The 12,649-nt window shown below is 36.1% G+C and overlaps 2 protein-coding genes across 3 annotated transcripts in view; one reads left to right on the forward strand and one right to left on the reverse strand.

Annotated features, from left to right (window-relative positions):
• The first annotated feature begins 4,620 nt into the window (after positions 1-4,620).
• On the forward strand, positions 4,621-9,538 carry LOC122073120 (oxidation resistance protein 1). Of its 2 annotated transcripts, XM_042637649.1 has the most exons (9): positions 4,727-4,865; positions 5,169-5,216; positions 5,602-6,044; positions 6,142-6,214; positions 6,400-6,480; positions 6,648-6,711; positions 7,910-7,997; positions 8,132-8,216; positions 9,264-9,538. In XM_042637649.1, the coding sequence occupies exons 2-9, from the start codon at positions 5,202-5,204 to the stop codon at positions 9,300-9,302; spliced, it is 888 nt and encodes a 295-aa protein (XP_042493583.1). In that variant the 5' UTR covers positions 4,727-4,865; positions 5,169-5,201; the 3' UTR covers positions 9,303-9,538. The 2 variants fall into 2 exon arrangements, with proteins under 2 accessions (XP_042493582.1, XP_042493583.1); XM_042637648.1 differs by lacking the exon at positions 5,169-5,216 and having other exon boundaries at positions 4,621-4,865.
• Positions 9,539-10,482: 944 nt separating this feature from the next.
• LOC122074636 (pre-mRNA-processing factor 19-like) overlaps positions 10,483-12,649 on the reverse strand; it is a 15,457-nt gene continuing 13,290 nt past the window's right edge. The window contains exons 13-18 of the mRNA XM_042639551.1: positions 12,463-12,579; positions 12,058-12,135; positions 11,879-11,975; positions 11,537-11,588; positions 11,075-11,145; positions 10,483-10,933 (exon numbers count right to left, since the gene is read on the reverse strand). Of these exons, the coding sequence (XP_042495485.1) occupies positions 10,821-10,933; positions 11,075-11,145; positions 11,537-11,588; positions 11,879-11,975; positions 12,058-12,135; positions 12,463-12,579 (528 nt within the window). The 3' untranslated portion in view covers positions 10,483-10,820. The remainder of the gene's footprint in view (positions 10,934-11,074; positions 11,146-11,536; positions 11,589-11,878; positions 11,976-12,057; positions 12,136-12,462; positions 12,580-12,649) is intronic.

A 12,649-nucleotide genomic window follows, 5' to 3' on the forward strand; every position in this document is an offset into this window, starting at 1 on the left:
AAAAAAAAAAAAAAAAGACAAGTGGGAAGATAAACCAATAAACCATTTACATAATAACTGAAAAAAAAGAGTCACATAATAGGCAGATTCGAAAAGACCACACTACCCCCTCAAGTGCTAAAGCGTGGACTTCCATTGGCCTGTTCACTAATGCCTAGGTGTAGCTCTACACCAGGCATGCTCTTATTCAATTTTGGTTAGGACAGCAGGCATTCATGGGATCTTCTTCATGATAATCAGAGAACTTAGAGCTGAATTTGAGTGGAAAATGGTAATTTTCATTCAACTATTAACGGTAGCTCACACGGTTAGGTTTCATGGGGTTGCAAGTAATATTTTCAAATTTTAAGAGTTCAAGCAATTGGGCCATAGTATAAGGGATTGTCCAAATAATTTTGCCAAAAAAGGGCAAGGGGGAAGATAAACCAATAACCAGTTGCATAATAACTAAAAAAAAAAAGTCACATAATAGGTGGATGCGAAAAGACCACATTTACCCTACTCAGGTGCTTAAGTGCGGATTCCCATTGGCCTGTTCGCTGATGACTGGGTGTAGATCATGGGATCTTCTCCATGATATTAGAGAACATAGAGCTGAATTTGAATGGAAATTTGTATTTTTCATTCAACCACTAGCAGCAGCTAGCACCGCCAGGTTTTGTAGGGTTTCAAGTAATATTTTCAAACTTTAGTGTCAAGCAATCGGACCATAGTACAAAGGAGGGTCCAAATAATCCCCCCCCCCCAACCCAAAAAAAAAAAAAAAAAAAAAAAAAAAGAAGTGTGAAGATAAACCAATAAACCAATTACATAATAACTAAAAAAGAGAGTCACATAATATCCGCTTACAAGGTTTGCAAGCTTTAGATTAATATTTGTTTCCTTTTATGAAGTAACAATTGCAAGTTGCAATTAACTAATATTTATGGTTTCAAGGATTAGGAATCAGATTGATAAATTGGTTTTTTCAAATCGGCAAGAGTAGTCCTTCAGAATGTAAGATGACATTTTCCTTTCGTTTTTTTTTTTGGGGGGGGTAAAAATGGCATTTTTTCCATTTCTTGGCAATGTAGTGTGATAAATTTAGCCTTTTTCAACTCCATGGGTATTTAGGTTACTTCTTAAGTAGCTTCACCAAAATTAGCCCACTTGATTGATATGATTAAAAAAGGAAAAAAGAAAAGAAAGTATCTCTAATTTTAAATCGCATGAAAGAACAAGTTTGTTTTAGTAAAAACGAATGATTCTGGCAAACCTTTAGCACATTAGTTGGAAGTGATTGATTGACTTCCTTTCTATTCTTTCCCTCAGATGGTTGATAACTACTATATGATTTCAGTATGTAGTCACAGGTCAGATTCGAAAGGAAAGTGAAGATGCACATGGTTGCCCTATGAGGCAATCCTAATTCCTTCCATAGCTTTACAACAGTAGGGGGAGAAAGTTCAAAAGCCGAAAGTTTTTTAAAATAGAATAGTTTCGGTTGTGGTTTAATTGAATCAAAGTTTCTTATATGCTGTATTGTTGTTCTTTGATAGATATACACAAATTTAAAGAGTTAACTATTTTCGTTTTTGTGCATATGAGCACATGCTTACACATATAAGCATCAGTATAACTTGTTGCTTTGTTGCTTGGTCTGGTAGTAGAAATATCTAAAAAATCATTCAAACTTTTCGTGAGTTCATACCACTCATGCTGTTAATCTAACCAATTAAGTGATGATGTAATTATTACTTATTTTCCTAAATGCCAAAACATCCCCATTGAATATGACTTTACTTATTTACCCTTGAATTTAATTAAAACCCTGAGAAACTACCATCTATTCTCAACCCATTGAATAAAGACTTCACAACTTGAGAAGAGGAGCTCGATCAGTCCTCCATCTGAAACCCTAAACCTTGGAGAGGGAAGATAACCAAGGCAGTCCGACCGGCGATACATAGATTTACCTTTCTCTCTCTCTTTGTTTCTCTATCTATATATCTACCAACCCATCTCTGGGTTTTGTTTTTGAGCATTCTGAACAGCTTCAATTGAAGTCCAAGAACCCTAAGACATCATTCCATTATGGTGAGATATGAAGAAATGATAGGATTTTAGTTATAGATAGTTGAGTCAATTATTGCTCTCTTTCAAGTTGATTTTAAGTGAAAATGTGAGTTTCCAGAGAGTCATGTAAGCTAAATAAACTTTACAAATTCATGTATTTAATTGAATATTTTATATGATAGCTACGAGAGTAAGTTGAAAAGTATCATTCCTTTCCTTCCTTAATACAATAAACTTACGATCATATAGCTAAGTAGTTAGGCCAATTTTGAATCTACGTAAAGATGATATTTTATTTCTAAGTCTTCATATCTTCCTTAATATTTTATATATTTTCATATGTTCTTACATTGAGCTGCCCTTATAGTAATTTTTACTTAAACTATCAATAGTCATCTCTAGTCATCTCTCTCTCTCTCTCTCTCTCTCTCTCTCTCTCTCTCATAACATGAGACAACACGTGCATTTTTACTAGTATATATATATATATATTAATAATGACGGGTATTCAGGCCTTTGGCCTGACTAGTCCCACAGGTTCATACTAACCTTACAATCGCATGGACCATATTATATCAAGGTTGAATGAGAATTATTCAACTTTCACTGAAAGTAATAAAGAGCACTAACTGCCCCGGTGTGAATAGGCCCAAGAAGATAAAGATCCAAGATTTAGTAATCGGTATTAAATATGTTATTATTGGTCTCAATTGATATCAATAAGATATCAATTAATCGGAGGGATTTGCCCCTGATTTTCAATAAAAATTGGTTTTAATTATATTTTTACCGTTAGTCCATATTGATGGATCGATATCGTATTGATTCGGAATTATTAATTAATATTGATTTCTATTGATATTGATACAAATCAGTTGATTCAATATATTCGATACCAATTACTAGAAGCATGATCAAGATTCAAGATTCAAGATTCAATATTCAAGATTAGAAAAAGGTTTCATTCCAAGTCTGGTGGGGACATTTCTTTTTGTTTGTTTTCGGAGGTATTGTCTGAAAAATGTCATGGAAAAAGATTTTTTTCTTTCCATTGTTAAGCTTCAATCTCGGTCTATTAAAGAAAATAATTTAAGAAAAATATTTAAAGACACGAAGGGTAGTGTTAGTGTATGCTACGCAATTGGATAGAAAGTTCAATTTCATATTTTTAATTTGAAAGTGTTTACTATCTGGGAGTGCGAACATAAGGGGTCTGAAATGATCACCACATGTCTCCTTTCAATGACCGCACAGGTGCTCTTATTGTCAGTGGTGTTAGCACAAGGGCCACGCTTTCGAATAGAGTTCATTTTCTCATATTTTATTTTAGGTTGTGTTTGGTAGCCAAGAGAAAGAAAAGAATATAAATGAAAAGGAAAAGAATCTAAAAAAGAATAGAAAGAAAAGAATATAAATGAAAAGGAAAATAATCTAAAAAAGAAAAAATTGAAATGGTAAGAAAATAAAAAATTATGTCTATTTGACTATAAATAGGAAAAAAGAAAGGAAAAATTAGTGTAATTTTTGTATTTTTTCTTTTCTTTTCTCTTCATTTCTTCAATTGGCTACCAAACACAACCTTAGGGAAAAAGAGAGCTGCATGTTCTCATGATCCAATACCCACACACCTCAGGATGTGAAATTACTATCTCATCGTTGAGAAATAAAACAATCTCATAAATATAGATGCTTGCATATGCTCTCATTGGCCTTATGTTGGTGCAAGACCACAGAGCCTAGACTCATAGGGATGAAATAACTGGCTCTCGCCACTTGAAATGGAAAATTATGCTTGTATTAATGTTTTCTCATATTCTTATAGACTTTTGCGTATGTGCAGGAGTTACACTCTCTCAGAGGAAACACTCCCCTGGTGACAAAACTATCCAATATGACCATTCCTTCCCCCCTTTATTTATTTTTTTTTTTTTTTGGGTAGGGTTGTGCGGACATAGTAAAATAAGATGGGTAGAATTCTTTTCCCATTTTTTTTTTCTATCTAGGAACTTGGCCTTGCACAAGCACAAAGGCCAAATGTAAATGTGACCATGGCATTTTTGTCATTCTACCTTTCATGAGGTTGGGTAGTCGTTTTAAATCCTATATTTGACCACAATGTGCAAGAAATAAGTATAGATTGGAAGATTTTAGAATGAATCAAACTTTCAAACCGTTGAATCCATGTACAGAAAAGAGGCAATCTGACCAATTGAAACTTCTTAGTAATTAGAAGAAAAGAAAATTAAAAAGAATTCCCATAATAACGGCGAGTGAAACGGAAACATACATTTTTTTTTTTTTTTTTTTTAAAAACCCTGTTTTTCTTTTAACTGGCTAAAGAAAATGTCCCGTGGGGCACGTTTAGATGGCTAAAGAAAAAAAATTTCTCTGTTCAAGTCCACGTGTCAGGATTAGAGGAAATGAATACAAATATAGAAGGAAACCCGGATATTCTATTGTTGATGTGAAGTGTCCAGCATGACAAACGCACACATTTCACTTATCACCTAACTTTTGAGGTTTTGCTTACTTGCCAGTTGCCACCCGTCGCTCTCTCTTTCTCTCTCTCTTTTTGGAAAATTTTGAAGATGTTGGATGGCAAAGCAAGGGAAAGGTAAGAGTTATTCGTCCTCCTTCGACCCACCCACCCCGAGATTTGCAATTATTAGGGCAAAGGGTTTCGTGTTCTTCTCCATCTCTGCCGTTTCGCCATTAACGTTTCGATGAATTCCTTGAAAGAGAAAGCTGCCGACAAGCTGTCTCGTCTTTTTACCGACTCTGCATCTTCCGTTGTTAGTCCTGATCCTGAGGTAAAGCTTTTTGTATTCATTCTTTTGTTTCTGATGATTGCTTGATCTGATTCAGATTCAGATTCCCAAAATGCGAGAAATTTTGGGAAAGTTAAGTTTTTGGCGATCTGATCCTGTTGTCTGTTCTTTGTGTTGGGAAGTAGTTCAGAGAATGCAGTTGAGATTGCTAATTTTGGATTTTTAGAATCTTTTATGTGGTTTTTCTTTGTCCGGGGTTGTTGGGAAGTGGTTGAAATTCGGAAAAGTAAAACTATTATTTGACTAGTATCCGTTGATAAAATGGGTTCCTTGATCTTCTGTTAGGTTCAACTACTGTGACTCTCTAGTTCATTCTCAATGGGCGGGTCTATGGTAATGCTTTTTTGCTTATTCCCCGCCCCCTCCCCCTCCCCCTCCCCCAACCCTTTGAGTGTTTGTAGTTTACATTTTTCAAAATTTAATAGTTTGTAGAAGGAATTTACGGTTCTCCCTTCGTGATTAGGAATTTTTAGTGGTAATTCATTTGTATTTGATGTTTATAGTAACGATTAAGCTTCACTGGGTGTTGGTACTGGTTTGGTTCCAACCTTATTATTATTAGTATTTTTTTTCCTGTATGAGGATGAACACGCAATGTTATTTTAAAACAGATACCTCCTTATGATCTCCAACTTGCGTTCTTGTTAAGTTATGCTCTCTATTATTTCTTTTTTCCTTGTGAAATTTAGCATGTAACATGAGGTTTTTACATGTGTAGGCCAGGCCATTTTCTAAGGAGGGTTTAAATAATTCGGAGAAATCTTTATCATCATATTTTACATCACTTCTCCCCTCAGCAACCTTTGGTGGACGCAAATCTAGTAGGCGTCAACATGACACCAAACCGCTCCAATCACTTCCTAGTAAATGGAGAAGCAAAAGTTTTAAGTGGCAAGAAAATCCACTTGATTCCAGTACAGAGTATGGACCATGTAATGACAAAGAAATTCCAAATACAACGGAAGAAGATGAAGAACATGCCGCAAGCAGAAACAGTAAAGATGCTGATAAATTTGAAGAAGCAACTACCTCACATGTTCCACCGAAAGTTGTTCCTGATTTTATTGAGAATTCTTCATTTATTTCTTCAGATTTGTTCGAATTCTTTCAGTCATCTCTTCCTAATATAGTGAGAGGCTGCCAATGGGTCCTGCTGTATAGGTAACTATTGCTTAAGAAACAATCTCATTTCCTTCAATTTGGTTCTGTTTCGTTTAAGCTGGCTCTTAGTGCTTTAGTTCTTTCAAATGAAGGGCAGTACGTTGAAACATGGAATATCGTTACGTACACTTCTTCGTAAGAGTACCGATCTTCCTGGTCCTTGTTTGCTGGTAAGTTCACGGTGAATTTATATCTGTTCCAATAAAAGCTCCTCAGTTTTGTTAATACAGAATTGACTTATCTGGGAAATGCTGTCCGAGTTTCATTATTTTTAACAGCATTATCATCTGGGTTGTTATGATGTTTTGGTCTTTCCTATTGGAAACTGAATGAATATTATTGTTGAGCCATCTAGATCGTTGGTGATATGGAAGGCGCTGTGTTTGGTGGTCTGTTGGAATGTCCCCTAAAACCTACGCCAAAAAGAAAATATCAAGTAAGTTAGCAGAGTCTTCTGTTCTAAGTTGATTGCAGAGTCTTCTTGTTCGAAGTTGAGATTGGTTTTTTTTTCTTTCTGATGAGTGAGATTGGTTATTGTATGCTTGTGAGTCTAGTTGGAATAGCATGTTGACCTTGATTTCATTTATCATAATTTTGCATCAGGGAACAAACCAAACATTTGTATTTACTACTATATATGGTGAACCAAGGCTTTTCAGGGCAACTGGTAAGTTGATCTTATCCCACTCCATCTCTCTCACATATACACATGCATAAGACTGCAAGACGACGCTTGCGTGCACTTGCTTTATGATTCTTCTCCTATAATTTGTGAAAATGCTTTAGTAAATCACAGTTTCCCATCTTAAGGACATCTTTTCTCATTTTTTTCTGCATAACTTCAGAATGATCTCGAGATCATCTATCAGTTCATTACTCAGTGCAACGTGTAGTGAAAATTTTGATCAATTGTAGATTATACCTGGATTTTTTGCCCTGATACATTGGAAGTTTCTTATTAATAAAAATTGTAGGCTTTCTTTACGTATTGAAATGGAAGCAATTGACATCTTCCTTCCTGAAGTTTTCCTTCCTAAAATAGTGACATTGACTACCTAAATTATAACAATAATGGTTAACAGAGAAAATAGGTTACTGTTGGATTTTTTTTTTTTTTTTTTTAATGATAACCAAGGGTAATATTCTCAAGCATTGTTAAGGTGTGATAGCCTAGCACCAGAATGTGCCTATATAGATACTGCCAGTTACAATTATGACAATCATTGATGGATCAATCAGAAAGAGAACTCATGAGGCTGCTTGTTGAAAATAACCCATGGGAGGTTTGCAGAAAGTTCTCCCAGAAAATGCTCCATCAGGGGAGCTCATTAAATTCATCTATCTTGGACACCATGAGAATAACATGTTCATTACACCAATCTCTTCTGATCAAGTGATGCATGTACCATGGGACTGTGGCAGATGCAATGAACCACCTGATTTCTGATCATCTTCCATACACAGTAATGCATTGATCCACTTCCTCAATGCTAATTGAGTACCTGTTAAAGCTGCTCTCAGCTGAGCCCTATTGTGAGGTTTTGTTCACTAACAATGGATCAGAAAATGCCGCTGGGATCTGTCTCTGCTGATTTCTAAATATTCCCAAACCAGTAGGTCCCAGGTTGCCGATAGAGCTTCCAGAATTTAGCTTCAAAATGTGGAAGGGGCTTCCTTATCATGGGTTCCTCAATTTTACAAAACGTATAATCATGGACTTGAAAATAATCATGTTGATTCTTTCATTAACATTAAAGTGACGAAACCAGGCATATTCTGTATTTTTTTTTTTTTTGACCAACAGCAGGTCAATGTTTTCATATTTGTTTTTGAACTAACAGTGGGTCAATGTTTTCTTGGCTTAGGTGCAAATCGGTATTTTTACCTGTGCTTGAATGACTTATTGGCACTTGGCGGGGGTGGAAACTTTGCTCTATGCTTGGATGGAGATCTGTAAGTTACTTGTTTGTGGTTTGAAATTTCTCTCCACGTGTTCCATCAAGCAGCCAAATGCGAAATCTCTGTATATTTGAATAGCAAAGCTGATGGATTTTTTTTCTTCCTAATTATATATATTTTTTAAAAAGGTTGCGTGGAACAAGTGGACCTTGTGAAACCTTTGGAAACGTGTGCTTGGCCCGTAGTCCTGAATTTGAACTGAAGAATGTCGAGGTAATGCGCTGTTACCTTCTTTGTTACCTTCAAGTTCTTTTGATCTTTGTTGTATTTTTGTCTGGATGGTGCCATCGGAGTTTTTTGGTTTAGATCTTTATATTGTTATCTTGTGTGCATTCTATACCAAGTAGCAGTACAATTTTTATGGAAATATTTTATAAATAAGAACATAACAGTTACTACATGAAAGTTAAAAAAGGTGGAATTTAGTTAGTAACTTCTAGGAGATACTAACAGACATATTGTCATGCCTAGTTCTTAGGGGGTCTAATGTGACACTGACTTTCACCAGAAAAAATTGACACTGACAATACATGGTTATGCCCTCCTAATGTTGATGATGGAATTATCTTGAGAAATAAGGAAATATTATCTTGTTTGAGCCTCTTAAGGCCTGAATAAAGGTCATCATCTAATGATGGAAGGACTGAAGAAAACAAAATAATGTTAGTGCGAGCTGCCTATAATGCAGGCTTTTATTGGACGACTGCTTTCATCACTGGTTATAACTGAAATGGGAGGGCCCTAATGCTGCATGGATTAAAGATATGCACCTCTGGCTTTGTCCATAGGATTGAAACTGAATTTTGTTAAATATTGCTGTGTAAATTATCAGCAGCAGTGTCAGTTTTTATGTTTTTCTTCTGTGTGGTTTGGTATATTGTTGCTTGGTTCATGATGGTAATATTGGCTAACCATATGCCTGAATAAACTTTTTGTTTTAAAAGATCACAGTAAATTAAACATAATTAACAGAAGAAGTGCAGGTCTTTTTAATACCATGGATTCACATTCTTAAATCTTTTTCAACCAGAAAACCTACTTTTGTCTTGCATGTGTTAGTTGTGCTATTGCAATGTTGGTTGCGCTATTGCAACCTGTTGGTTGCAGGTTCAGAACTTGGAAATAGTCTTTCCTGCAAAGCAGGGGGTAGCACTGGGTTACTCTTTTATATGTGTTAGTATTTTATTCTAATTTTGTTCACTTATTTGTGAGATCTAAAATTGTTCTTGGATTGATCCTCCTGTTCATTGTTTTCTGCAGTTATGGGGATTCGCACATTTGTCACAATACCTTACTTGACCTGAGGGGCCTGAGACTCAGTTTCTTTACTCCAATGAGTTCCATCATAATGATAGCATAATTCTTTATTCTTTCGTAAATTAACTTTCTTTTTGGGCCTGCATAAGGCTTTGCCGAGTGTAGAGTATCATACATTTTGCCCCATGTCTGGAGAGAGTTTGCTTTATTTAAAACGTCTTGTACAACCCAGCTTTCCGATTAAATGACGATGTAAATTAGCAATATTTGTGCGACTATATTTCATCTTTCTTATATTTGAGCTTGTTTTCTGGTATTGGCAGCAGCTAGAGAAGAATTTTGGTTCCTCTTCATCCGGCCGTAGCATCCATGGATGGTGTGAGATGGGGTTGGATGCTACAGCCGGATGGAGAGGAACCGGGCTTGCTAAATAAAGGTCAACATGCGACCATGAACAGTAAATGAAAATCAACCGTTGCCTGAAAGGCAGTGGATTCATTACTTTATTGAGCTGTGTTATCAATCCATTGTGGCACAGTTAGCCAAGCCGTTGGTGTGGGGAACTGTTGGATTTGAATGAGCTGACGGCACGGTTATCACCACCTTCGGTGTTTGCGAACTCTTGGAGTTGAATCCACTTGGGTGACTTGAGCCGAATCGTTCTTTCTGGTAAATTTAGGGTTTACCTCGGGTAAGCAGAATCAGCTTTCGTGGATTCTGATTTCGAATCAATCAATCAGTTTGAACCCTAGAAATGAACTGATTTTCTTGAATTGGGAATCACCAGTTCCAATCTGGTTCGCTTGGAATTGGCAATCCGATTCTGATACCACAAACAATTATATAAACAATGCTTATATCAGTAAAATTCAATTGCTTAACTTTGGGCGTACCCTGGAAAATATAGGCTGAAGCTCCGGACTGAGAAACCATGGTATAATAGGCTGAGAAAACAGAGATGAATAGGTTCTTTGCATCAGATTGGATAAATGCTACTTAGAACCAAACGATTTTACATCAATACCATTAGCATTTTTCCGACACATTGGGTCTCTCAGGCTTTGCAAATATGGACCAAGGAGCTTGTACAGAAATCTCAAATGTTTACCCCATCTGATATGAAATAGTCCAGAAGCCATCAGAATTTTTTGGAAAGAAAAAGAGTTAGCAACAATCAATTTTTTTTTTTCTTTTTGGTAATCCATTTCAGGTACCCACTGTCTTTGCAATTGTCAGTTGTCACAGACAATTAAATAATTTTACAGTCAGGCAAAATCTTGATAGTGAAAATTGTTAAATGGTAATCCCGCTATTACATGTTACATGCTCACTACAATAAGCTCAAAGTAGAGCGCCTACCTGATCAGTTCTCAAAGCATACAGCTCTGTAAACATCTGGCCGCTCCGCTGCCTGTATACTTCTGAAATCCAGAACTGAACCCCAATCTACTTTAAAATGCCTTACTTTCAATCTACTTTTGTCACCCGAAAATACAAAGAACAGAGTGGCTGAGGAATGATAGGAAGGCCTATGCGATAAGCAGGGGAAATAAGTTAGCCCTAAGACTCTTCCGGACCATCCCCAGGCAAGCCAAAGATTCGCAGGTTCCTGTCCATTGATCCTACAGCCATATATTTTGCATCTGAACCGAACTTCACACAAGTTGCTTTACCTGCATTTAGTACAGAACAGGTAAGTAGATATGTAATGAAGACATTACTTTTAGCGTCCACATAATTTCACAGAATAGAATAACAATCCTGGAGTATAGGAAGAAAAAAAAAAAAAAACTAGACTATTCTCTACAAGGGACCTGTGCCAGACAAATCTGGGAATGTTTTGACGCAATTCCATTCTGCCTTGACACTAGCAACTTGGTAAACTCTGCAGCAATGTGTAAAGAGAGCTTAGAACCAAAATGTAGTACAAGCTACAGATAATCAGTGTCACCAGATACAATATTGTAACTGAAGTAATGAATAAAGGAATTCTAGAAAGAACTGCAATATTCCTCTCAAAATATCACAGGATCAATAAATCAAAGTAGCTTAGCCTACTGTTAGGCATTTATGCCTATGCGATTGCCAAGCAACTAATCAAAGGGTAAGCATAAGAATTTAACAAGAAATGGACAATCTTACAATATTGCTGAACATTTAGCTCAGAATAAAGAAAAACCCAGGGAGACAATGCTAGATTAGAAACAAAAATTCCTTTTCTTCGCAGAAGCATAAACTAATCTGCCATTCTAAAAGAAAGGGTTCCGAAATCTCACCTAATATCTGAACCAGCAATTCCGAGGTAACATCCACTATGGTCAAATTCTACTGCAAACACAGAAACAGAGGTATGTATTATATGTAGTTTTATACAAACTGGTTTTATACATTTTTGAAAAGCACCGGAAATAAATAAAGCACCCCCTCCTGGTTTGAAAACTGGTCTAAGAAGTTAATGCCAAATAAAAATAAATAAATAATTAAAAAAAGGGTCAAGAATCCCCACAAGGAATCCACTTGATCCAGTTCCTTAAAGACTTTGAAACAAGTTAAACTCGAGCAAATATACATCCTATTTTTCCTATTTAATAAATAGATTGTGCAGAGAAATTGCATACCAGCATTTGTTGGTGTATTTGAATCATAAGGAGTGAAGGTCCGGAAATTTCTCAATTTACGGAGATCCCAAAGCTTAACACCATCATGAGCTGATGTCTGATCAGTTAAGATACAAAGGTTAAAATCAAAGCATTACATCACAGCTGGCTTCCTCGGTTAAGATCAGGAAATTGCATACCGCCAAGAAGTAGCCATTTTCAGAGAAAGACATGGCCGTTACTGGCCCAATATGCCCATCAAACTTTGCAACATTTGACTGCAACATATCATTTACTTTAGAAAAAACGCAATATAAAAAGAACCTGGGGAACTTAATGAGCCAAACACATAAAAAGATAAAATTAGGATACCCTAGCATGACCAGAGCATGGGAATTTTATCAAACTACCAAGCAACACACTGAAGATATGAATTTTTGAAAAATCGAAACTAGCAAATTTCTACTTCTGGTCTGAAACCTTTTTTGACCAAACTTGTCAAACTAGTTACAATTTTTTCCAAAACATACTTTTCATCATTCCATCCTCGCATGAATCATAGTTTTTTTTTTTTTTTTTTTTTTTTTTTGTAGATCAAACTATACCTGACTTTTTACATCCCAAATTCGCACAAGTGACTCTGCAGTTCCAGTCCCAAGGATGAGACCATCAGGATGAAAAGCAGCTGAGGTATAGCCCTCTGACCCTGAAACATCTCCAACCTGCAAAACAATATCACCAATTAACCAGCTAACAGAGAGAGAAGAGGAAAAAAAAGGGGGGGGGGGGGGG

This window comes from Macadamia integrifolia, chromosome 3, assembly GCF_013358625.1.
Source record: "Macadamia integrifolia cultivar HAES 741 chromosome 3, SCU_Mint_v3, whole genome shotgun sequence".
In the NCBI taxonomy this organism is placed as follows: domain Eukaryota; kingdom Viridiplantae; phylum Streptophyta; class Magnoliopsida; order Proteales; family Proteaceae; genus Macadamia; species Macadamia integrifolia.